We start from the raw sequence: 26,364 nt of genomic DNA on the forward strand, positions 1-26,364 counted from the left end.
TGGCCAGAAATGACCAGGAGAATATTTGTCTTCACTTAACTTGAAGAAAGTTCAGTCCTGTATTCTACCTAATGCATAAAACAGATTTTCACTGCAAGTATGATATACAATTCTTAATCCTAGAAGAAAGAACGAGGCTTATTGTGGATGATTTTCCTGCAGCCTCTAAATGAGAGCAGAACATAAGTTTTACCAAGCTCAAGGTGCAAGATCAAGCATCAGAGGCAGAATAAAGATAATTTATTTCAAAGCTGGTTATTCAAAAATCATTGAATTTAGGCTTGTCAGCCTGTTTATATATTATGTCCTTAAAGCTGTTTTTTGCGGATTCTCTATCTGGGCTCTTTCCTTTCAGCTCCTTTACTCATTTTCAATGTCAAAGTGTGGTGATTCCCCTCTGGAAGCTGGACACATGCCAAACAATGCTCCAGGAACTGAGCATCCGTGGAAGGCTGGGAGTGATGTTTCCTGGAAGCAGGAGTCAGATTCTGCTGGTGGGGCGTGGAAAACTGGAAATCAAATCTGGTGTTTAGCCCTGTAGTGCCCAGGAAGATGAGGTTCAGCGATGGACATAGATCAGTGGGCAGGAGAACTGTCTCTGTTTGTTGCAGTCAGGGCTGTGAGGAGCCTGACCCTGAGGGGTTCTGGTTGTTCCTGGCTCTGCTGGAGAAAGCATCTGAAGGATGAGTGAAACAGAAGTGCCAGCACTAGAAATGCTAGTGTCCAGGGGTTGTGGTGTCCTAGTATGTAGTGCCAGAATTTGGGAGGAATTGGACCTCAAAGATGAAGAGTCACCCGCTGGAAGTTTTCATAACCTTGTCAAAAGGCCCTGAAAGAATTAGTAAAAAGCAGGCACAAAGAGCTTGCCTTGCTTCCTGTCATCCATTTATCCTGCGGTAAAACCAACTGTGCTTTTATTCACACTCCTGAGCCTTGGGATTACTCCCGTGCTGATGCAGTCTGGGGCATAGGAAGTGGTTTGCAGTGGGAGCAGAGTTACATTTGGAAAATTGGTTTTACATTGAGACATCTTTGTATTTGTATTTAATATTGTTGCTATGATTCTAGAGAATTGCAGTCATTTTTGTCTCCTAGGAAGTGCAAAATCTTTTGCTGATTTTTTTTTTTCCTTGACATGGAAGACAATACCACAGGTGATATTAATGTGTGCAGTTTGATTGGGAGCTTTTATGAGGTACTAGGTGCAAGAGGGAGAATTGCTGTCATGGCTGGGCATGTTTTGCCCATTTGGCAGGTCAACATCTGGAAGACAAATATTTCAGCTGAAACCTCCTCCTGATCTTGGGGTTTGTGTCTGCTCCTTCTGCAAGCGCTACCTGTTCATTTATTAACCTCCTCTGCTGGAAACTCACCCGCGTTTTCACCAGGGCTTTACGCGCTCTGCGTTAAACATGGTGTCCTTCTTCCACTCGGACTTAAATCCAACAGCTCCAGAGCCCTGACAGAGAAGGAGATGTGTGTTTTTTCTGTTAACCATCCTGCCAAGGACAGGAGGGAGGAGGGGGGAGAGAGCCCCTCTCTGTGTTTGCGTGGCAGGACTCCAGCGAGAGCGCAGGTGTTGCGAGAGGAGGCAATGGCAACCAGATGACATTCCTTCCCCTTGGACTAGTGTGGAGCTCAAACTGATTGTGGGTCCAGCAGTTGGACTGGATGATCTTAACGGTTCATTTCCAACCAAAATGATCCTGTGATACCCTTCCAACAAAACTGGAGGCTAGCGTTGTTGTGTGTGTGTGCCTGTGTAAAATCCATGACATTAAAGCCTGGGTTGCTCTTAACTAAAAGATTAGAGGGGTGGAATCACTCTTGGCACCACTGGGAAGATACTAGAAGATAATCCAGACAGTGATTTATTCCAGCTGGGAGGTGAACTACCTTTCTGGAGGTGCTGATGGGGCAGCTGATGTCAGGCGAGGCCCTCAACACTTACCTAGAGAAAGTGCCTTGAGGTAGATGGAAAGAATTGTGAGCAGCAATCCTCAATACATTGAGAAAAATACTTCATCAGCTTGTGCAAATATGTCCTGTTTGCTGGAATGGTTCTGGAAATGCTGCTGGACACATGCCAAACAATGCCAAAAATCTTCCTCTCATACCTGTGTGTGGCCTTAACCATGCACCCCAGGGATTTTTTTTATCTCTTTTGCTAACACTGAGGAGTTTTTACATCCCTGTTTGGTAAAATGGCTCTGCCATCAGCCAAGTGTGGAAAGGGCTTTGATAACGTTCAAGGTGAAACACTTGTCAGCTCTCACTTTATCCAGGAACGGATTATCTGGGCTGTGGAATAATGAGGTCATGTCTTTCCTCCACACCGCTGGCAAGAGCTTCGGATTTCACACAGGGACAGCTGCTTACACCAAGCCTGCTCTACTTAATGCCTTTAAAGCTACCCTGCGTCCCTGTCAGCGAGTTCTCCCCGAGCTGAGGGTGTGAAACGTGCTCCCACAGCCTCCTTTGCAGTGCCTGGGAGGGGCTTTCCCGTGCTTGGATTGCTGGCCTGTCCTACAGTTGGATGTGAGCAGCAGTGACCTGTGCCTTGCTACTGCACCTAAAACAGAAATGTGGAGCAGGATTTGTGGGTGGGTGGACCAAAGCCAGGCAGCCCTTTCCAGGTGTCCCATCAGCAGCTTGCAGTCTGAAACTGCGGCTTTAATGCAGAGCTGTGGCAGTGAGAGTGGCCATGGACATGAAAGATCCCTAAAGCACACAAGTTGTGGCTGTTAAAAGTCTATGGGTGCTTAAGTAGATTAGCAAACAAACAAATCCTTTAATATTCTGGAATGCTTCCTCACCACCTAAGTAGGGATTATTCCACCAAGTCAGCAAATTTTACCCTTCTGCCTAGTGAAAAGTCTGCCTTTCAGATAGGTCTGCTCTTTAATGATTTGTACTCTTAGGTTAAAAAAAAAAACAACAAAAAAAAACAAACAAAAAAAAACCCCAAAACAAAAAACAACAACAACAACAACAACAAAAACCACAAAAAAAACCCCAAACAAAAAAACCCCCTGAAAGTGTATTGTAAGTGTCTGTGTGGATTTCAGGAAAAGCACAAAAATGAGCTTGTTGATGTAAAAAGAGCTGTTAAAATGTTCAAGACCCTGTGAAAACTGAGGTTGCTGCAGTGCAGGCAGTAGCATGTGTAGGATGCTACACCATAAAGGTTGCTACAATTTTATCCTTAAAATTTGTTTTACAGAACTCACTATGACTTTATGTACAAATACATGACACAACTCACCCACTACTTTCTTCTTAGCGCTGTGAAAATCTTGGTTAAACTGTCAGCTTTCTATCTGAAACATGCAGAAACAACCAGTTACCTTGGTCTGATTCCACTTCCAGGCTTTCATCATCTGCGATTTTGGTAAAAAGCTGCTTTTGTTAATGTGTAATGCCTCATAGTAAGCGGTTACACTTTTACTACAAAAGGGTGTTTTATTTTCCCGAGGGATGAATAGTAATCAAGGATCAGCTGGTAGTGCCAAGTGCCCTGATAACACAATTGGCTGCATACAGCTTTGTTAGGCCCCTTCCTGCACTGGCTGGCTGGGGAGACTTTAAGAGAAGATGTTGGGAGAGCTGTTCTTTACCTACTTGGCTGCTGGGGAGCTGAATTTGGGGATCACTTTGTCTGCTGGGTGAGGAGGTAAGACTTGGCTTTGGATCACCTGAAGCCCTTACTGATTAAGGATGGTGAGGGGAGGGTGGAAAAAGGGATAGATGGAGAAAATGCTTGAAAATAAGCATGTGAATTAGAGAAACTACCCTGGAATTCATCACTGACTGATTTTTGTGGAAAGGTGTGGGGGTTGATGGAGTTGGAAGGAGACAGAAAGTGGGAATACTGATTCAAATCAGAGTAGGGGCTGATTTGCGTTACTTTGATGCTGATTTAGGTGAGCTGAAGGAGGGCTGCAGTCATCCTGGCCCTGTGGTAGGAAGTGTCTCAATGCTAAGCACAAAGTCAAGTCTGGCTTTGATCTCATTAACCCCATCAGCACTGGAGTAGAGGGTTTGTTTCTGGAGCTTGACTCTTTCAGACACTTGAGGTGCATAGAAAGTGACAGAGATTACTTCAGAACCAAAAAAAGTGAGACATTTCCTATTCTGAATCCTATTTCCTATCAGAATCCTATTCTGATTTTTTCAGAAATTTAGTGTCTAGTAATGGTATCAAGAGAGAGGAGGGGAATTCTGCCCCTTTTTTCTATGAGAAGAGGAAAAGCTGGGGGAATAAAAGTCTGAGGAGAAGCAGGAAAGAAAAGAAATTAGTAGAAAGCATGCGTGAAAATCTTCCTCCTTCCTCTGTCTGCTCATTATTTATTTCTGAACTCCACAAGAAAAACAATGAGATGGAGAAGAAGGAAAACCCACAGCAACAATAACAGGAAGAGCATCTTGGAGATGGCTTTGCACAAAGGTGGGCTTTATATCTTGCAGTCAGTTCTATTAGGATGTGACTTAGCCTGATTTTCTGAGAATACTCAATATCCTTAATAAGTACCCTCTGATTTTAAGCTGGATTTATCCTGCTGGGTTGTCTTGCGAGGAAGGGTCACAGCCACAGAAGTTGAGCCCAAGCTGTGCAGACTTTGAGACTTCTGATTTAAAAATAGAACATAGACGTAAAGTTCTCTGTTAGCTCTAAAATTCCACTGTTCCATCAGTTAAGGGCTCCCCACTCATGACTTTGATAGCAGAGTGTGCACGGAAGGAAAATAATGGTGGCTGTGACTTGCTGAGCCCCTCCAGTTATAACACACTTGTCCTAAGTGAAGGCTGGAAACAAAACTCACAGCAGCATAACCTTAGGTTTTTAATCTCTGCAGAACATAATGAACTATTTTGAAAGGGTGGTTGGAGGGTTAAGCCGGGAAGGACAAACTGGTAGTGTAATAACATCTATATTAAAAATAAAAAAACCCCAACCAACCAACACAGATGTAATGTATTATATAATCTCTGTTAAACTTGCTCTGGGAAACCCTCCAAGAGCCAGTGTCAGTCTCCATTTTGTACAAGTCTGTACATAACCTTTGTAAGAATTTGTGTGAAGTTGGGTGGGGAAACAGAGAAACACAAAGTTAGAACAGAATGTAGCCTGGCCAAAGCCTCTCTGCAGCGGCGCATTTGGAGCAGGAACGGAGGGAGGTTTGCACCTTCCCGGGCCTTCACACCAAGCCACCTCCTCAGCACAGGTGCTATCAGCCCCTGTTAGTTGCTTACATATACAGCAATTAATTTAATGACTGCTAATAAGTAATGCACATGATAAGATACTGGCTATGCCACAGGGCTGTTTGTTTTCCAGGAGCTCGGTCACTGCTTGTCTCACCGTAGATGGTGTCCACTTACCTCTCAGCAGAGAATAACTTGGAACAAAGTGCTTTCAAGCACAGTGTTTGGATACAGGGGAAAAGCTGCTGAAAACAGGAATCGTAGTGATAAATCCTCTTGTGAAACGTGAAAGAAGCTTTTTACTGTTTTCTGACCAAACATCAGTCTGACTGTATCGACCTACTCCTGCTGAGCTTGTTAGCTTCTGTCCCTTCCTCCTTCCCTGGAACTACCATGCTAGTCAGCTCTTGTGACACCTTTGCAAGTCATCTCTCTTAACAGAGGTGTTGTTGTGCTGCTTCCTTCCCATGCCCTGCCAGGAAGGATTGTTTTCCTCTACACAATTCAGCAGAGCAGCCACTGGCGCTGAAAATATTGATGGTGTGGAGGTGATTTGGAACATGGCAAGTTTCCTCACACAAGTAATGCAGTTACATTCATGGGCTTTGGCTGAGCTATCCTGTCATGAAATACCCTGAGGAAAAAAAAAAATTCAGCCTTTTTTTTTTAAAGTCTGCAACCTAAGTTTAAAACCAAGCTGATGGACCAACTGTCTCCCATCTAAGCTACCTTTAACAGGAATAGTAGAGGTGGTTTAGCTGTTCCTCAAGGAGCAAACAGGGAATAATTCCACATTTACTACATCTCTCTCATTAACTTTGCATCTTTGTAAACACAAACTAGGATACATATGGGTATCCTAATGCCTAATAGCATGTGGAAAGAGGGATGTGATTTAGAAGATACATGCCTTGTAAGTTCTCAGCATCTCACCTTGGTTTCCCTGACGTGGTTCTTCCTTTCAACCTGTCTTTTCTTTGCCCAGGGAGGTCTGACAGTAGAAATTGTCCCTTCCTGCTTTAGAAAGAAATCTGAGCAAATAACTCTTTCTGTGTCTTCCTAAGAAGTGCCGAACACTTTTACTTTATAGCAATTGGCACCCTGGAAAATTAAGTCTACAGGAGCTAATGAGTCTGCAGGAGTGTTTGAAATCGACACAAAGTTGTTGTTTTTTCATGTGGCAAGTTTTAAAAAAAACTGCAGATGGTTTTGAAAGGTAATTCTTGACATCAGTCCAGCTCCAAAAATGTTGTTTTCCATTTACTTCCCATGTTTCACACTGTTGATGTGTGATGAAATACGAGTAGTGCTACTGCTGAGCTGCTGTGCTCTTGTAGGCTTGTGGTGAGAGATCTTTTCCAGGTCTTTTCATCCATAAAAGAGTAAAAGAAAGGTGTGGTGTTGCTTTGTTTGTTTTCCCCCTGTACAATACCTGCAGCAAAGACACAGAATATGGTGAAATATATTGAATACTGATGCATAAAGGTTTAAATTTTCTGGAAATGGGACATTTGGAGGAGAATTTAAAAAGTCATCTTGGTTTGCTATGAGAACAAAGTGGTGTATAAATTATAACAGGTTAATGTTTAGGTTTTGATAATTCCCCTCTGCAGAGGTGAATTTCAGCCAGGTGGTGACAGCTATTTCACTACTCTGAGAGGTATGGATGTAAATAATAGCTGAGCAGTTGACCTCAATATCTTCTGGAGCTGAAGATGACCTTTCTTGAATACTCTGAGGTCTCTGTCTGGCCTTCCATGTAGAAAAGACTAGAACCCACTAGGGAACTGTTGTCAGGGATTTTTTTCTTTTCTTTTATTTAATAAACAGGATGGGGAATTGCTGCAGACACTGAGTTCAGCCAGGCAGTGATGCCTGCAGTTCTAAGCTAATATAAAATGTGTTTTCTGTTTTTCAACTGGGCACACTTGGCATTCTTATTTTTATTCAGATGCTTCTTTTAGGCTGGATTATACTGCTGAAAAATCTATGGAAAGATTGCTGTAGGCAGCAGTGCAATCCCTCCCTTGGGAATGCTTTGGTATTACAGTGCTGCTGCAAGAAATGTCACCTTGCCAGCAGTATCACTGCAGTGTGTCAGAAGGTTAGTGGCCAGGCTAAGTTAGGAGCAAACTCCATTTTCTGCATAAATTTCAAAACTACTGAACTTGGGAGGCAGGATCCTGACTAGGCTTTGACATACTTCAAACGGGATATGTTTCAGTAATAGATGTGGTCTTTGTACGTGGAAATTCTTTGGCTTCTCAAGGACAGCATGTTTAATTGATCAGGGAAAGAAACAAGAATCATAGGAGTGGTTTCAAAATAGAGAGTCATGGAGGGAATCTAAAAGAGAGACCACCCCCCCCCCCAATACACACCAGCACAGTTTCTGGTGTCACAACCTCCCTATGTTAACTGTGTGTCTGTACATGTCCTCCTGGGTGGGAGCCAGGAGGAGAGGCAGTGCAAACTTTCCCCATGGCTTGTGTGGAACTAGAGCAGCCTGTCTCCCACCCCGATGGAAATGAGGGGGGTTTAGTCAGCAATGTGACAGTATGTGCAGGGGCATGTGTGTTTTCTGTTCTTCACTGTCAAGGGTTTTCCCAGTCCTTTTTGGTGGGAGAAATCTGACCTTTTCAACCCAAAAGCTCTTGAGGGATAACATTTTTTTACACTGTCTCCAAAATACCAAACTCTCCTGACTTCCTCAATCTCAGATGGAACCAAGGCTAACTTTGATTTCCCCAGGAACAGAATCTGGCCCTTGACACTGAATATTCCTTGTCAGGTTGTTGTTACTACAGAGCAAAATTCCAAGATGTGCCTGGCAAGCTTTTCTAGAGTACCACAAACCACATCAAACATGCAGGGGGTGTCTTGGCACTTTATACTTGAATTGCCAACTGCCAAATCTGTCAGAGAAGTCCCAGAAAATGGGAAAAGGGTGAAAAAACAGAGGTTAATAGCAAATCATATTTTATCATTCTCTCGTTGGGATGTGGTAAAGTGACATCACTGTATTCTTGTAGATTTGTGGTAAGACATTTATCTTTTCAGCCATAAAAGAGTAAAAGAAAGGTGTGGGGCTGTTTATTTTGTTTTTCCCCTGAGAAGTTAAAATCTGTAAATATTGAAGTGGATGATGCCGCGGCCAGAAATCTATGCGGGTCCTGTGGCACGTTCCTTTTCCTGTAGCCAGTTTCTGGTGGGAAAGCAGTGACAACTTCTGAGCCATCTGAGAACTGGCTCTCACACTTTCTTAATTGCCACTCGGTACCACACAAGTGTATGAAGTCTCAGAGGAAGACGTTGCTATAAAAAAAAACAAACTTGCTTGTTGCAAGCTTCTCTTTAAGAGATCCATGGAAAGACTTCCTCCCTATTTGCATTTGCCTGTTAAAATCTCACTGAAATGCCTTTTGATGGTAAAGCAGAACCAAGAATATGACACAGACGTGAAGCTACTGCTTCCCCACGGAAGCTGCTGCAGCCACAGAGGGAACCTAAACTTTGGTTGTCGACACACTGTTCTCGACAGCGACAAGAGAGATTGTGTTCATTAGGTCAACCCCATCATTCTTGCTAAAAGCAGGCTCAGGTTTCCATGTATATTTTCAAATCAAATTAGAAACGCTGCTCCTGAGACCTCCTTCAGCTGACAGTGACGGATTGCACAACCTGATAAACAGGAGGCATTCCTGGAGCTGTGCTAACACCCGAGTCACAGCAAGTGCTTAGATAATAAAAACGTGCACAGAGCCATGTATTTAAACTAGCAGAGAGCTTCTCCCCTTCCCCAAGTAAAGCAAGCCCACTCCTGAGGAATGGACACTTCTCCAGCAGAAATGGGAAAGGTTTGTGCCTGTGCGAGGAATTGAGCCACAGTGGATTGGAAAAGGCAGTTTGCTCAGCTCTAGGACAGGAGACAAGGACTTGCAGATAATTTATGGTAGATGGGAGTAAGTTATTATTGGTATTCAGCAATAACAACAATTTTCCTTTTTCACAAAGCTGTTTCTACAGGCAGATGGAGTCATATCAGCTAAAATAGTTAACAATTAAATCAAAGTAAGGAAGATATGGTCAGTAGCTTAGTGGAATATCTCGTGCACATGCAGGCAACCTGTGCAGCAGCTACACATGAAAGCTACAGAGGCAGTTCTCCAAGGAAGATTAAACTTGATCAGAAAACAATGACTATGGATACCTGAAGGAGAGGTGTAAAGGCACAGGTTGCCTGTATTGTCAAAGGAGTGGGGGAAAATGAAGAGACTTGCTGTGGCCTACCCTTAGGAAAGTGAAGTTTTGCCTGTGGCTACTCAAGGAAAGTACTGGTTTCCTTGACAAAATGCAGGGGATGGGGAAGGGAAGTGTGTTCTCGGACTCTCAGCTTGTTTCACAGACCTTGGCATTTTCTTTCTGTTTAATTTGTGCTGAATTTGGGCACAGACGAAACCCCTCTCTCTGCAGCATTTCCCCAGTGGTTTGATTCCACTTTCAAATGTTCATGAGGCAGGTTCACGTCGAGGTTCCATCCCTTTGTTCTTGGAGGTTTGCCTGGCTGCTGCCTTTTACTGTCTCCTCTGCCACTAAGAAAAACCGATGTTATCTCCTGAAGTGAAAACTCCAGGTTCTATTTGTAACTGAGGTTTTCCTGTGTGCCTTTCCGCAGCCCGTGCAGTGATGGCGAGAGGCAGCGGCGCACGGGCTGCGCATCTTCAGAGAGCTTTGAGAACAGCCCCTGCACAGGAGCTGAAGAAATCCCCAGCCACCCGTGCCTTTGATCTCAGATAAAGGTCAACCTGTCTGGTAGAAAGTGTGATGGGAAATGCTACCACATCAGCCTTTGCTTTCTCTTCCTTACCCTGAAGTGATTCACTGTACGTGTCAGGGTGTGCCTTCGCCACGGCACCCACGGTGTTTGGCTCTTGGGAGCAGCTTTATTCATCTCAAGCACCAGCTTAAGCCAGGGCTGGCAAGATTTCATGAGAGCTGCTGAAAAACTGCAGCACTTGTTATTACAGCAGTGTTCTATAGCTGTTGTTGGATTTTGTTGGTTTGTTGGAGAGTTTTTTAATCATAGAATCATTTAGGTTGGGAAAAAACCTTGAAGGTCATTGAGTCCAGCCATCACCCCAGCACTGCCAAGCCACCACTAGACCAGTGCCTAAGTGCCACATCTACACAGCTGTTAAAGCCCTGCAGGGTTGGTGACTCAGCGAGCTCCCTGGGCAGCCTGTTCCAGTGCCTTCAGTGAGGATATTTTTCCCGATACCCAATCTAAATCTCCACTGGTGCAACCTGAGGCCATTTCCTCTTGCCTTGTAGTATATATAGGCCTAGCAGTATGTTAAAAAATTAGTTATGCTTTTCTTGCCCCAACAAGCACTGAGAGTTTCTGAGACTGTTCAAGCACTGACAACTACAAAGTTCCACCTGACACAAACTCAGAGCTGCTGACACACAAAGCTCTGGGGATCTGCAGGTTCCAGTCAGTTCTCCCGGCGCCACCTCTGCAAGATCATCACTGGTGGGAGAAGTACCTGACTTACACATGCTACAGGTAAGATTGACACAACAATTTGGTTCAAAATTTTGTTATAAATGCTAATGGAGGGGGGTGTTTAGTTGCCTTTGAATTCCTCTGTAACCTTAGAAATGTTGTTGCAGCTGTGAAGATTGGTTAAGAAGTGACAAGTAACTTGCATAAATAGAAATGCTTTCTCTGCAGAGTATCCTCAAAGCCAGGTGGGCTTTTTGACTAGAGCTGAGTGTGTGTCTTCCTTTTGGACTGGGATCTGTGCCTTAACAAGGGCTAAAAGATGCTGCTTAGAGAGAAATAGAATAATATTCCCAGGTGGGATGCACATTGGAAACAGTTGTTACTGATAGTGAGAGGATCGCAGTTTATCCAGTGCATCTTTACAAAGGTCAGTTAAGTCACCTAAAGTTGCTTCTAGGTGTGGATTAGGAAGAAAAAAAAAAAAAAAAAGCAAGGATGGATGGTGCTTTCCTTCTGTCCACCACACCTTTTGGCACTCAAGCTGCCAGGAAGGAGAAGTAGCATCTGACTGCAGGAGGTGGGGATTATTTCCAGTACCTGATCCTCAAAGTGAAAGTGGAAACAGGGGTTGGATCGCTGCTCTTGGCCATCATTCACTCTTTGAACCCCATTCTGGCAGGTTTTTCTGAAGGATTTACTTCAGGCATAGAGGGCTGGTCTCTATTGACTTGGTGTCAGCTGGGCTGACACCTCTAGATGATGGTTTGGAGATAGAAAATAACTTGGTTGCACAGGCAAGAATCTGATGCATAAATCTTCAAATTAAGGCTGTGCCAGGATATAGCTGTAAGTGCCAGTTCATCCTCCAGAATGTAGCTCTCCTTTTTCTGATCAGAACTTCTCACTGCTATAATTTCCAGGAATAATCTAGTGAGATGGACTTCTGTGAGGTGCAGGAATGTTTGCTTGAGCCTGTGGAAAGCCTTTGGATATCGCTGGAGGGTTTTCCCTTCTTTCAGTGAAGTATTAATTCAGGTGCCAGGTGATAGTGAACACCTGCCAGTACTCTTGGTTATTTGACTGACCCATTTAAGCCCAGTATTATGTTTCTAAAATCAAGCTCTTACACTTGGCATAGGTTTTTTAAGGTGGTACTTGCTTTAGAGATGTGAAAGGAGAGGTGTTGAGGCGTTTTTATGGTAGTATCCTAGGAAAAAAAAGCATATGGACTTCTGTGAGAAGAGAGCCCTGATACCTCCAAAGGCTCCAAATGAACTTGCACCACTGAGACTACTCTGCAAGAGTAATATTTTTATATATTATTTTTTAATTATTTTCTTGGTCATTTTGGTTCTTCAGCTGGATTTTTTTGTTCATTTGAACTCTTAATAGGTTCCAAAGTCTTCAGATTCATTTAACTGAAAATGGTTTTGTACTTTGTGCTCAAGGTATGCCTGAGAATGCTTTTGGTGAACACCCACATTTTCTAAATCCCACAGCAACATTATTGCTGATTTGGAATACTTTTATTCCACACCAAGGATTTTTGTGCCATTGTTTGTCCTTTGAACCTCTGTCATTGGGGAATGGTATTTATGGTTTGTCTGTATCAGCAATCTGTTAATTACAAACTCAGAAGTATTACTACCACTAGTACTATATTCTAGTATTCAGTATAGAACCTCCAATGCACATACATTTTATTTCATAGAGAAATAGGTGATTCAGGTAAAGGTAGTGCATAATGATGAAAATTTCAAAAATGCAGTTTAGGTGATTTCTTTCCAAGCTTAGTGAAGTTTAATGAAAAACATCCACGAGTGTGAGCTGGGCACACAGACTTCCACTGAGTACCACCTTTGTGGCACAATCCTGTTCGTAGGGATTGTTTGCTTTTGGATGAATGTTCCTACTAAGCAGCTCCACGTATCCTTAGCGCATAGTCTTCTTCTTTGGGGCAAAAGGTGGGAGAGTGTGGGGTTTTTTGTGAAAGAGACTGTTACTATGTTTCAGATAAGCTTAAGGTGTTTAGCTGAGTACTGGAAGTCTCAACTATTCCAATACTTTACATGTTATTATGAAATAATTCTCATAATTTTGATGTGTTTTACATCACTTTCCCATGTTCTTTGGTGGCCTGTTGAAATACTCCACTCACTGAGAAAAAACAAACCAAACCCGCCCCCCCCCCAAATCTTACGTCAAAGATAATATCTGGCCATAAAACTACTGGCTTGGAGAGCATCCCTGTATCTTTTTAGTACCATGGCAGAGATGCAGTGGTGAGCTTTGGATGGGACCTTGCCGAGGCAGGACTGGAAAGGCGGGAGAGAGACAGCCGGGTCAATAACGTGTATCATCTCAGGTGCTGCAGTGCCAGCCGTAAAGCGGTGGGAAGAGCCGCTTCCTAGCTGGTGGCAGGATGACAGAGGGAATGCTTCTCTCGGGTCCTCAGCTGCCTCTGCAATAGACTGAAAGAAGCAGAAAATTATCTTGTGAATATAAACGAAGGGCTGTTCCACCTGGCTTGAAGGGCGCTGACGGTAAAATACAGACAAGAATGTCTCTGTAACGCTGTCAGAGGAGCGCGGCAGAACTTCAGCCCTTCAGCAGAGCCCGGTGCCCGGCGGTGCCGCTCCATGAGCTCTGCCCGCCCGGCCGAGCGCAGGCGGGGGCAGCGGGGCAGCGTGCGCGGACCCGGCAGCTCCGAGCTCCGCCGGGCCGAGCCCCCGGGGCGCTCCCTCTGCCGGCGGGGCCGCGGGGCCGGGAGGAGCTGCGGCCCCGAGACAGCGTGGGGCCGGGGCCTGAGAGGGGCAGGTCCTCCCTCCCTCCTTCCTTCCCTTCTTCCTTCCTTCCTTCCCTGGCGGCCCGCGGGAGCGGCGGTGCCCGCGCGGGAGCGGCTCCCGGCGGGAGGGCGGGGAATCCACGCCGGGATTTCGGAGGCACGCTGACATCAGGGGGGCGCGGCCGGCGGCGGGCGGGGGCTGCGCGCTGAAAGGCGGCGAGGCGCGGCCCGAGTCACTCCGGAACGGCGGCGGGGCAGCGCGGAGCGGCTGCCGGCACTGCCCGGGCTGGATCCGCGCCGCCAATGTGCCGCGGGAGGCGGGCGCTCACCCCGGCCCTAGGTAAGCCCGGGCGGCGCTCGCCGCGCCGCACAGCCCCCTCCCGCCGGGTCAGGTGCGGGCGGGCGGCCGGGGCTCCGCTGGGGGCGGCCGCGCTGCGAGGCGTGCGGGAGGCGCGGGCGAGCCGCGCTCGCTGCTCCGCGGGGCAGCGGCCGGGAGAGCCGGGGCTCGCTTCCCCGGGCCGGCAGCGCTGAGCCGGGCGCGATTCGCTGCTCGCAGAGAAGCTCCGGGTCGGTGCTCGCCCGTGCCGCCCGACGCAGGGTCTCCGGCGCGTCGGAGCTTTGCGCGACCCTCTGGAGCCTGCGGAGACCTCGGTGCCGGACTGCGGCGTGCGGGGCCGCCTCTCCCCGCCGCATCTTGCTCCCGCTCCGAGCCTGTCACTCTGCTCCCGGCAGCGACAGCCGGCACATGGCTGCGTGCGGGGGGCTCGCAGGGCCATTGCTTTGCGCTGCCTGCGGCTTCGTCCGCAGTTCGCTGAGCTTTGCCTGGAGAGCCAGAGCCGCTTCGTGATCGCTTTAAAAAGAAAATAAAAAACCAAAACAAACAAACAAAAAAACCCAACCCAAAACCAACCAAATCTTTCGCACCAGAGGTTGTGGTTTGCCAGACGGGACTTGCGGCAAGGAACATGCGGTGAAGCCGAGCGCCCTGCACTCTGCGATCGCAAAGGGAAATAAGCAGCCGGAGCAGGAGCCGCGCACCCGCCGCCTCTTCCCGGAGACCTGCATCGCAACAGCCCCGCTGCTTGCCGCAGCCTGCAGCCGCCTGAGGCTCGATCCAGACACTCCGCTTTGAAGGAAGGACTGGATTTGCCCCCTGTCGCCTCCGGACCGGGAGAGCTGCGGCCGAAGGAGAGCGCCGCTTCCCCGGGCGGCCCGGGCCGCTGCATGCTGTCCCCCGGGAGAGGGGAGCTGCGGTGGGCAGCAGAGCGGGGCTTTTCTCCGCTGGCCCAGTAGGACGTGGAGATCGGCGAGGGAGGGCTCTGCGGGGACGAGGAGCGCAGCCCGCCGGCCTTCCCCTCTCCCGGGGGCCGGGAGAGCGAGGAGCCCGGGGCCCCGCCGCCCCCCGCCCGCTGGATTTGCCGTTCCCGGTGGCTCCCTGCATATCTGTAAGTTGGGACCTGCCGTGCGCTCACACCGGGGCCGGCGCTGCGGCAGCGAGCAGGTGCCGCGGGGCGCTGCGGCGCCCGCCCGGCGAGGGGCGGCCCCGACCACCCTCCCGCCGTCCGCCTCTCTCAGTGGAGGCGCCGGGCTGCTGCGGGAAGGCTTCCCGGGGAGCGTGGCCGGCTGCGAACGAGCGGAACATCAAAAACACCCCCCAAACGCTCCTCGCAGGTGGGGGCCGGAGGGGCTGAGTCGGGGGATGCTGAGCCGCAGCGCGGGGAACCCCGCGGCTGAGTGGGCGCTCGGCCGCCGCTTTAAGCGGCAGGTAATCCGCCCTCCCGAGGCAGCGCCGGGCTAAGATCTGCCTTCCCCTGTGGAAGAGAGAGAGAAGGAGGGAAAGAAAAAATAAAACCCGATGTTTTCATTCATAACTTTTTTTTTTTTCTTCCCCTTTTCCCCTCCTCTTCCTTCCTCTCCGTCAGCGCCGTGATCCGCTCCGCTCGGGGCGCAGAGGGCGCCGCGCCGCCGCCGCCGCCCGCCCGGGGCTGCGGGGAGCGGGGGGGGCCGGGGGGGGCTGGCGGCGTGTCCGAGCGGGTGTGGAGAAGGGGAGGGAAGCGGGATCCCACCCCCGAGGTGCGGGGAGGGAGCGCAGCCTCAGTGCAGAAGCGTGAGGGCTCTCGCCGCCTGCGCCGTACGTTATTTTATTATTTTGTTTAATTAATTTTTATTTTATTGTCCGGGGGGGGGAAGCAATTTACGAGCGATCTGAGCGGGGGTGGAGGTGGCTGGTTCAACTCTCGGCCCGGTCTGCAGTTGGGCTTGTCAGTCTGCGCCGCGTTGATGTTGCGCTTTCCCCCCAAAGATGGCACTGGATGTCTTTCACATTTTCTTGGGATATTGTTTTCCATCCCCTAGGGAGCCCAGCTCCTGGCTGGTACAGCTGTAAATCTTTCCCTTTTCGCATTCATTCACCCTTGGTCTGTTGTGGATTTGCATTCAGTGCTCGTGAAGAAGGCAGCTTGTTGTGTGGGGTAGGAGGAAATTCTTTGCTGGAGGGTGCTGAGGCACTGGCACAGGAAAAAACTGTGAATGCCCCATCCCAGGAAGTGTCCAAGGCCAGGTCGGATGGAGCTCTGAGCAACCTGGTCTGGTGGAAGGTGTCCCTGCCCATGGCCAGGGGATTTGGGACTGCACAGTCTTTTAGTTTCCTTCCAACCAAGCCATTCTGTGATTCTATTCTGTGAATTAGAAGTGAGAGCGTTTGGTTTTCTGTTTAATCTGGTGACCACAAAGCCTACACAGGTGATGTTAGATGTAAAATGAAATCTTTGACTACTGGATGAGGACAAAGACTTTGTGTCACGGCAGAGCTGTCACTTTCTGCCCGTGCCTGCTAGAAGAAGCCTTTTCTCTTCTTGTTCCTTCGGTGCTTCCACACCACAGTGCCTTTTTCTCTCTGGAGTGGGGAACAGCTCCGTGCTGGCTGTGGTCTGGGTAGGCAAGACACTTTCTTAGGATTATTGGATGACTTTTCGAAATGCTTGATAGCACTTACCTTTCTCTGCTTTCAGGTAAACGCTTATGGCATCTCGGGGGGGAGTGTAAACAGACTTCTCCTTTGGCTGACAGTAAAGAAAATGAGTTTGTCATCCTGGTTGCCTGCATAAATGTGGCACTTAGATACTCAGCAAGGGTTTTGTGCAGATGCAGAACTGCCACTGCAATTTTCTCAGTCAGTGTTGCAATCTTCGTGTCTCTAGCTAGGCAGGATGGAGAGGGATGGAAATGTGTAACATCTCTACTATTCTCCTACTATTTAAAAGATAGACGAGCGGAGGTTCTGTTTATTTGAGAAGCTTTTAATCTGTCTTGTGAAAGTGGATTTGTTCTTTGTGTTTTGAGGTTGTTGTTGAGGTGGTTTTGTCTCTCTTAACGTTCTCGTCAATCCTCAGGTACTTTTTGTTTGACACCAGTTCATCTAAGCCTTTTCTACCCCGTTTTAGTTTCACCGTTCCAGCCTGTGGTCAGGAAATATTTGAAAACAGGTTGTCTGCACCCTTGCTTTAATTTTATAAAGGAGCATATTAGATGTGTAGGCTGAGTTACTTTCTCACAGAAAATGTCTTGGCCACTTGACAGCACTTAGTTCAGGACTCTGTAATGCACATACGTCACTTTAAGAGGGAGACTTTCCAAATGCTCTAGGAAGCAAATCTGTGGAGCTTTCTGATGCTGCGGATTCAGGCAGAAGAGTGAGAATTGGGCTCGTTCCTCACTCTGCCATACAAAACAGGAACGTAGTGGTGTTCTTGGCTGTTTCCAGCTCAGTGTCAGGGGCATTCAGAATTGCTCTTGCTAGAGACAGATGTTGAGTTCAGTAGCACGGGAGAGGCACTTCCCATGTCTTGCCAAGTAAGCATACAAGTTAACACTGGATTTTTTTTTTTTTTTTTTTTTTTTTTTTTTTCTTTTTTTCTTTTTTTAATGGCATGGGGTCTCCTTTGCATTCCTCATCTGTGATGCCATACCCAGACTCTCCCCATTACTGGACTTTGGCCAGATCCTCAGCACTGCTGTAATCCCCTGCTGAAAGTGATCGGTACCAGGTGGCTGGGGCAGTTTGGGCTACGCCAGATCCTTTCTGTTTTCAGAAAGTACCCCGTGCTTTATTCCTCCACCGCCCTTGATCTCCTGTGTGTTTACGTACACACGCACGGTGTTTATTTACACCTTCTGTCTCCTTTCTTGTTTCAGGATTTCAGATGCATGCCAGGTTCCCGCTGAATGCCAGCAGCAGAGGTCACTACAGATGGAGCCCCAAAGTCAGCATGGCAGCGGTGGCTCCCTGGTGGTGATTCAGCAGCCCTCCCTGGACAGCCGGCAGCGCTTGGACTATGACAGGGACAGCCAGCCCGCCACCATCTTGTCACTGGACCAGATCAAGGCCATCAGGGGCAGCAACGAATACACCGAGGGGCCGTCGGTGGTGAAAAAATCGGGTCCGCGGACGGCGCCGAGGCAGGAGAAGCACGAGAGGACTCACGAGATTATACCGATTAATGTGAATAATAACTACGAACACCGGCCCGGCCACGCGGGGCACGTGGCGCATCAGCACAACGCCAGGGCTCCCGTCCTGAGCCGATCGACCAGCACGGGCAGCGCGGCCAGCTCCGGCAGCAACAGCAGCGCCTCCTCGGAGCAAGGGCTGCTGGGGCGCTCGCCGCCCTCCCGGCCGGGCTCCGGCCACAGGTCCGACCGGACGGTCCGGGCGCAGCCCAAGCAGTCGGCCCTGATCGCGGACGACCTGAAGGGCCCTTTGAAAGAGGACCTGACGCAGCACAAGTTCATCTGCGAACGGTGCGGGAAGTGCAAGTGCGGGGAGTGCACGGCGCCGCGGGCCCTGCCCTCCTGCCTGGCCTGCAACCGGCAGTGCCTGTGCTCGGCCGAGAGCATGGTGGAGTACGGCACCTGCATGTGCCTGGTCAAAGGGATCTTCTACCACTGCTCCAACGACGATGAAGGGGACTCGTACGCGGATAATCCCTGCTCCTGCTCCCAGGCACACTGCTGTTCTAGGTACCTGTGCATGGGAGCCATGTCCTTGTTCCTGCCTTGCTTGCTCTGCTACCCTCCGGCCAAAGGATGCCTAAAACTCTGCCGGGGGTGCTACGACCGCGTCAATCGTCCGGGGTGCCGGTGCAAGAACTCCAACACGGTCTATTGTAAACTGGAGAGCTGCCCCTCCCGGGGTCAGGGCAAGCCCTCATGATTTTGGGAGGGAGGTTGACTTCTTCCAACTTCAGTTTTTCAGGTTGTAGCTGAGTTTTTTGTTGTTTTTCTTCTCCCCCCATCTTCTTCCTCCCTCCTCTCCCATTCTGGGAGGACTGTTCCTTTCTGTCTGCCCAACTTCAGACACGCGAGTTCTTCCCCTTGCATCTTTACTCTCCTCCTCCTCCTACTGACTTGGCTCGAGTGTGGAGCGTTCCATGCAGTCGCTGCTGCTCTTTGGTAAGTGTGGACCTGGGATCTGCACCTGCCGCTCACTCAGGCAGGGTCTTTGAGTTTGTAACTGAACCACTCCTGAAAGAGACAGTGAGGGCTCACTGGGCTCTTGAAGCTTCTTGCTCTGTGAATATCTTCCCAAAGATGTTTTTTTTTGGTTTTTTTTTTTGGTTTTTTTTTTTTTTGTTCTCAGCAAGTTATGTGGTTTTTTTTCTCCTTAACCTCCTGGGTGCCAAGGAAGAATAACTTTCCTGAGTGAGCTGGATTGTGAAATAACTTTTTGTGGGTGTTCTTTCTGGAGAGGGATGTAAAATAAAGGCTTCACCAAATGAAAGGCCTGACTCTTCTATAAGCAGCCTGCTTCTTTTTGCATCTTTCCCCCCCCTGCCCACCCCCTCTCTTTTTGTCTTAACTTTTGGAACATTCTCAGACTTGAGAATTTCCCTGCCTTTTTTTTTTTTTTTTTTTTACATTTTCAATGTAATTTCAGGTTTTGCTACACTATGTAGATCTTCACATTGGAGACATTGTGGCTGCAACATACTTATTTGTTTCTTTTGCTGTCCAGTCTTTGAAGGATATTGCTCACTCCACCCTCCTAATCCCATTTTTATAGCCTGTCAGTATCAGTTGATATTAAAGTTGGTGGTGTTCATATATCCAAACAGCCTTCAGGTGTCATTGAGTCACCTAAATGTCCTTGAATCCTTCGAGTCTCTTGTGATCCTTTGGCTTAGTGAGTTTAGCTCTGCTCTTTACTTTATAATTTTATCCTGTCCCTGTTTTATTGCCTTAGCCACAAATTGTGGTCATTTTTTGTATATTTTATGTATAAAACACAAAGTTGAATCCCAACTATTTTTAAGACAAAAGTCTGTTAAAACTTTTTTTATTGTAAAGAATATTTATTATGTGAATCTCTATTATTTTATGATATTTATTGCAAAAGACTTCGAAAATGTACTCATGTCTGAATATAACAAAATATCAATACTTAACGAAATAAGGATGACACGAAGAAAGTCCATATGTTAACTATAATGCAGAAAATATATTAATTAATGAAAATGCCTCTGGAGTTCTTTTGTTACAATGACAGGCTGTGAGCCACGTGTGTGTATTGCTGGGCTGTTCCTCCTTCAGGTCTGTCAGGTGGCAAATAACCTCCTATTGATACTTCAAAGCCACTAGTCTGTGCTCTAGTTTAGTTTACCTAATTTTAAGTTTAAGCCAACAATATATCAAATAAGGGATGTTTAATACAATTGAATCTGTGTTGTGCTTAACAGTGCCAAGAAACGGAGGCTCTATTTATTTACCAAAGCATTTGGAAATACGGTTGTGGAGGAGGAAACCACAACTTCCAAGTTGGTTTCTTGGGGTTTTTTTTTTCCTTAAAGAATGCCACATTAACATGCAAAGCCATTTAAAATTTTCCTATATAGAACTTCCTGGCTGGTTAAATTGTGCAGCAGCTGAAGAAATTAATCTCCCCAGCTTGATTCTAAATAAAAAGCGTGGAGGCAGGATGAAAAACAGTGATTGTGTTGCTGCAGTTTGATAGCTTTGAAATCTGGGAATGTGTGCGTGTGTGTGTGTTTGGGCCTATGTCTATGACTTATTTGATTCTTTTCCCATAGGTTTTCCAATGTCAACTGAATCTTCTGTCTTTAAATTAAAGGCTCTTAAGGGTGACCTAAGTGTCACAGCTACTTGTGGCCATTTAACACACATTCAACAGAAAAAAGCTTTTCATTAAGAATGAATGGGGAGACCTCATTCTTTTCCTCATGTGGGTCAAGGTTACATCACAATTCTCCTGAACTTTAAAATTTTTAAACGGATGCAATTTCACATGGTGTTCAGAGTAAGTGGTTCTAGAGAAACTCCACTTCAGAACGGAGCAAAGACTTGACGAATGTGTCATATCTTGCTCTTTTTTTAAGTCCTGCCGCTTTGAATTGCCATATTCAAGCTGCTCTGACTCCCAGCACGGTGGTGATTTGAATAAGCTTGCCTTTTTGTAGTTAATTCCATCCTAGCTGACGCAGTGTCGTGGAACGGAGCTGACTGAAAAGCTGCTTTTTATTAAAGAGCACAGATGACCCCTGAGAGGTACAAAGTGAAATCATCATCTGAGTACATCTGGGAATGCTTTGCAGGATGCGGGTGGTGTTGCTCTGTGTGACAGAAGTGACGGGCTGGGGGGCTTGTGAGGCAGCAGTGGATGCACACAGATTCTGCTTCCCAAGGTTTCCTGAGAGGAAGCGAAGCCAGGAGAGGAACGTTCCTGAGGGATTTGAACTCCTTCGCTATCGCTGCGCGTCTCCGAGAGCGACAGCTGCAAATGGCCCTGCGGACACAATGGAGGCCTTGTCCAGCGCTGGACAGAGATGTCCACTGGTAACCGTGCTGACACCAGGAACACGGAGCCAACTGCCTCCTCACCCCTGCATCACAGCCAGCTCCTGCTCAGGGCCTTTGCTCCAAGGGTGCTCCTTGTGCCTCCTCAAGGAAGACACTGCCCTCAGTACCTCTGTCTTTTTTTTTCAGCCAGGTGACTTATCTGGGGATTTGGGTTGGTTCCTAGCAGAAGAGAAGAAATCCCAAAGGATCCACGTGTTCTCCATCCTTTAATGATTGTCTCCCATCAGGAGCGATGTCGTGGCACCGTTTCAGGTCTCTTTTAAAACAAAAGCTATGCTCTAGTTAGTCATACTAATGTTCCCTTTACTAACCAGATTTTGGGAATAGCTTGAGGTTGCAGCTCCTCTGGAGAAAAAATTTACGTGGACCTACACAGCAAAGAGAAGAAAACAGTTCCTTGCAGGTCCTACATGGTTTTCCAATTGCCAGGTAGAGCAGGCAGTGCTAGAACAATGAGAAGAGTTTTTTTCCTCTTGGGTTAGATGCTGTATGCTTTGTATTTAACATACAGATATATCTGAGCTCACTTCCAGGTACTCTGGAACGTAAGGTCATTGCTGCTATGCCGTGGAAGTGACTGGGGATTCCTTCAGGCTGCTGGATTTTGTGGTGTAAAGCCAGGCAGGGTTGCATGAGAGCACATGAATGTCTTTCCAGATGAAAGAGAATGGAGCAAGCTGACAGCTGGATGAAGGGGAGCTGTGAAGCCTCCACAGGTCACTTTAAATATGCCCCAAAGTGTCAGCCACTGCGTCTGTTCTACTTTCCACAGTGGAATGGCCATCCAGGGATGCTGTGATCTCTTGGAAGGGGGGTTTTCTGCGGGGATTTCCAGCAATCAGGGCACTGAAGTGCACATTTCAGTCCTTCAACCCCAAATTTATCAGGGGGCTTTTTGAGGTCATTCCTTCATGTTTGCAGAACGCCAGACTATCAGAGCCTGTCGCCGCGTAGCTCATAAAAATTACTTCTTTTTCCTGATATTTCTGAGATCTTGTTTCAAGAGGCCAAGAGAACTCTGTGGAAAATGATGGTGTAATTAGGCAGTAAGTTCAGCTGACCTACTGCCCTAATTGCATGGGTGGGTGATGGATTTGGCCAAGGCTGCCATCTGGTTCCAGCAGCGGAGGCCTCGGAGGTGTAAGGTCTGCGCTGAAGGAAAAAGGGAAGTGTGGAATTCTTGCTTTGCTTAGTGTCTCAAAGCTTGTGCTAAGAGATGAGTTTAGGAAACAGTAATTCAGCAATAAAAACAAAGGGTAGATAAAGTTTCCACGTTCCATGCTGGAGGGATCCGTGGCCGGGGTGAGAATTTGCCCTCAGAGCTGGTGGTGTTTCTCCAAAGACTGCTCCACTGCACCAGTGCTGGGGGCGTTATCCGGGGGGGATAATGTCTAACAAATGAAAAGTACTTGCTCGTGTTTATGGTTCCATATCATAAAGACAGGTGGGAGAGGATTAGCTCCTCTGTCTGTGATAAAGCAAGTCTGTTAAGAGGGATTAAAGGGGCTAGATGAAGTGTTTTAATGGACTTTTATGAAGTAATAGATTTTTGTCCTGGAGGAATGTTCAGGATTCACTGATACTTCTGCATTTCTTGTTCTGCTAAAATTACTTCCAAATTCTAAGGAATCACGATTAATTGTTGGCTTTCTTCCATCTGGAGCATTTGTGTCAGTCACGGTGGTGCTTCAAAAAACCCGGAATAAAATTCAGTTCTGCTGTCACCCAGCTGGATTTACCAGCCTTCCACAGCACACCAGGCTGCACAGGCCTTGTTTTGATGACCCTTCATTTGGGGGGTTTTAGGGCAGCTCTTAATCATTTGTCGTTCTTCCCTGTGGTTGTGTTTCACCTTCCTCTGGCTGGTGGGAGGAGCCGAAGCATGGCTTCTCCCCTGGGCATCAGCTACCCGGCCATGTGGAGCCCGCGGTAAGGAGCTCTCTGCCCACTGGAAGGATCTGTTCTAAAACCTCGTCATCTCTAGAGTGGCATCTACAGCTTGGTTTGTATTTGTGACAAACGGATGCAGTGCAGTTGGTTTTCCCAGGAGCTGCCATTCCCACTCCTCCTGGTGAAGGTGTCTTGAGATACTGTCTCATTTACTTACCAATAAATAGAAATACAAATTTTCCTGCAAACCACACATGGCCTGGCTTTTTAGTTTAAGTATGTATGGGTGAGACACTAGCCTTAATGAATAACTTTTGGTCTTAGCATCAAAAAAGAACCAGAAATTTGCTTGGATTTTTCAATATTCCTGATACATGCATGGGACAAGTATTATAAGAGAAGCAGTGTGCTTCCAGGAGAAGTACATATTCCAAAATTAGCTTGAAAGCACTTTATTTTGGAGCAGAGAAACATGTATTTGGTCAGTCCTTGGAGAAAGGTGTGCCTGACAGCCATGGCTCTGGCCTTGTAAGCATGCCCTGTTTTGTGAACCTTTGTCTACACCAGTGCCCCGACCTGAAAACAAACATCCTGCAGAACACGATGTCAGGAGGCACAAACAGCCTGACAGTGGCTCTGCCCCCAGGGGCTGAACCCCATTGTGTTTGTGCAAGAAGGAGCACAATGGGACATCCTGCCTGACCCCGCAGGGTCGCTGCCGGAGTATGAGCGGGTTTATTCCATGGAATATTTCTTCTGAATGGAGCTGATGGATTCACACCAGTGAATGAGCTGGCCAGGCAACAGTGCTTGCACTGCCTTAGGAATGCCCAGCGCTCATAAATATTAGGAAGTTCTCAGTTTGTGGGATAAAGTGACTGTGAGAAGGAGCTGGAGCTCCCTAAATAGGCTGAAATTACATAACTGATTAACTACTTCATGGCTATTTTAAATGAAACCTCCTGTTTCTGGCACATGCTTCAATTTCCAAACCACCTGAGAGTTCTTGCAGTGCCGTGAGGATTCCTCTTCCACACTCCAAGCACGATGAATTTACGTGACCTGGTAAAGGTTCTCTCCAAAGCTTTGTGACTTGTGTGATGTCTGATTTGTTGGTTTTGGATCTGTGTGGTTTATGAGTAGCACACTTCCAGGTGAAAATGAATAAAGTGAAAGGAAGGGGAAGTACTGGAGCTTTCCTCTAACCTGGACATTGGGAGATTGCACAGTACTTTCTTTTTATACCAAAGTCTTATCTAAGCCCAGTCTCATTTACCTGAGCCCTTCTTTTTAGGGAACACTTGTCCACTTGTTCATTTTCCTACATGGCACGCAAAGTTCTTCTGGGTGAAATGTGCTACAGTTGCAGGAGCACCTGTGCTGTCACTGAGGCACTTTTTGATTTAATACATTTTTACATGTCCTGTATCTCATCCAATTCAAGGTGAGGAAAAACCTGGTTAGGGTGGAAAATACAGGATAAGTTGGATGTCATGAATTTGTTTTGTTCTGAAATTAAACTCCAGGTATGACCTTTGCCATACTTTGGCTGTACCTGGGCTCGAATTTACTGATCTGCCAAGAGTATGTGAGGAAATACTATTAAGAGTTAAAAATGCACCAGTTCTGCCATGTTAAATAGCCAAAGGGTCTCTGTGGAACAAGAGGTGGAGATAGAAGGTGCCATTCTGGAGTCTACACAGAGATTTTTGTATGGGCATTCAAACCTGGAGTTCTAGGGTCTGTATTGTATCTCCACTTTGCATCCCTTGCCCTGTAGCAGAGCAGGAGCACTTGCCCTGGTAATTTCAGAGTCACCCATCACTACAGCCAGCTGCAGATAACATCACCTGGAAAAGTTAACCTCATCTGCTCTCCCCCTTGACAGTTCTAACACACTGGGGTTGGGACAACTTTACCTGTTCGGGCGTCAAAAGCTGCAAAGTATCTCAGAGCGTTTTTCACTTGGACTTATATTCTTTTAAATTAACCGTGCCCGAAAAAGCGGCTCTGAAGGAAACACTTCTCTTTGGCTGCTGGGAAAACTGGGTCTGGAGGGCTGTGTGGAGCCACGCTGTGAGGCACTGGCACAACCAGGAGCCTTTGACCAGCAGTGTTTAATTACTGAGTCATTCTGTGCGGATGGATGGATGGATGGATGGATGGATAGATGGATGGATGGATGGGAGGAGGGAGGTGGGGGGAAAACCCATCCTGCTGGAAACTGAAGCACTTTTCTGGAGAATATTTAAAATATGCCATAGATGGGGGCCTGTGATGGGGTAGGATTGTTAATACTCTAGGGGGAAAATAAATAATCCCAAGACATGGACCAATTTGAAATGTTCTTGGTACAGCACACTGTATGGTATGATCCACCTGTAATGAACAGTTCCCACATGTATTAGTTTTGGGGTTTTTTTTTTTGGGGGGGGGGGGGGGGTGTTTTTTGTTTGTTTTTTGTTTTTTTTTTTTTACATGGCAGCGGTGCTGATGTCTGGGTGTCAGCGTTTGGATATGTGTGAAACGAGGTAAGAGCCTAAATAATACATGTTACTAGCGGCGCTGGAAACTAGAGCCATATCCTATGGCCTTCTAATTAAAAGTCTTTATTTCCACAGATTTATTCTGTGGGCCTTACTAAATAGATCAGCCTTGGGTTTCTAATGGTGACTACTTGAGGAGGAATGTCGCCTTTGTTCCCCTGAATGGTGCGGAGCAGATTACCGGGCTGCCAATTTCCTGCTGCCTTTCAGAGCTGCAATTTGAGCTCTATTTGCTCCTGGCTCTTGCACAATTGGAAACAATGGGTGGCTTCTTTCAGGTTTCACTTCAGAGCTCTTAGAAACTGGGGAAGTGGCAAAAGCCCTACTTTACAGGTAATTAACAATAGATAATGTTTGCTCTGCGTTTAACTCCCCCCCCCCCCCCCCCCCCCTTTTTTTTTTTTTTTTTTTTTTTTTTTTTTTCCTAAGAGCTGATAAAGGTAGAAGCACACACCGAGCTCCCAATGCAGAACGCACACGGGCAGTTTTGTGGATGCAGTCCCGGCCACAGCCCCAGCAAGGTGATGGTGTGGGTCAAACCTCCAAGCAAAGGCAGGGAA

The 26,364-nt window shown here is 47.2% G+C and overlaps 1 protein-coding gene across 8 annotated transcripts; it reads left to right on the forward strand.

Moving 5' to 3' along the window:
- The first annotated feature begins 3,565 nt into the window (after positions 1–3,565).
- SPRY1 (sprouty RTK signaling antagonist 1) lies at positions 3,566–20,593 on the forward strand. 8 transcript variants are annotated; one of them, XM_040064614.2, is made up of 5 exons: positions 3,578–3,673; positions 4,368–4,447; positions 9,881–10,771; positions 14,424–14,941; positions 17,691–20,593. In XM_040064614.2, exon 5 carries the CDS (start codon positions 17,746–17,748, stop codon positions 18,706–18,708), a length of 963 nt encoding a protein of 320 aa, XP_039920548.1. In that variant the 5' UTR covers positions 3,578–3,673; positions 4,368–4,447; positions 9,881–10,771; positions 14,424–14,941; positions 17,691–17,745; the 3' UTR covers positions 18,709–20,593. The 8 variants fall into 8 exon arrangements, with proteins under 8 accessions (XP_039920550.1, XP_039920548.1, XP_039920553.1 ...); XM_040064616.2 differs by lacking the exon at positions 4,368–4,447 and having other exon boundaries at positions 3,566–3,673; XM_040064619.2 differs by lacking the exon at positions 14,424–14,941.
- The last annotated feature ends 5,771 nt before the right edge of the window (positions 20,594–26,364 follow it).

This window comes from Hirundo rustica, chromosome 5 (assembly GCF_015227805.2).
Source record: "Hirundo rustica isolate bHirRus1 chromosome 5, bHirRus1.pri.v3, whole genome shotgun sequence".
In the NCBI taxonomy this organism is placed as follows: domain Eukaryota; kingdom Metazoa; phylum Chordata; class Aves; order Passeriformes; family Hirundinidae; genus Hirundo; species Hirundo rustica.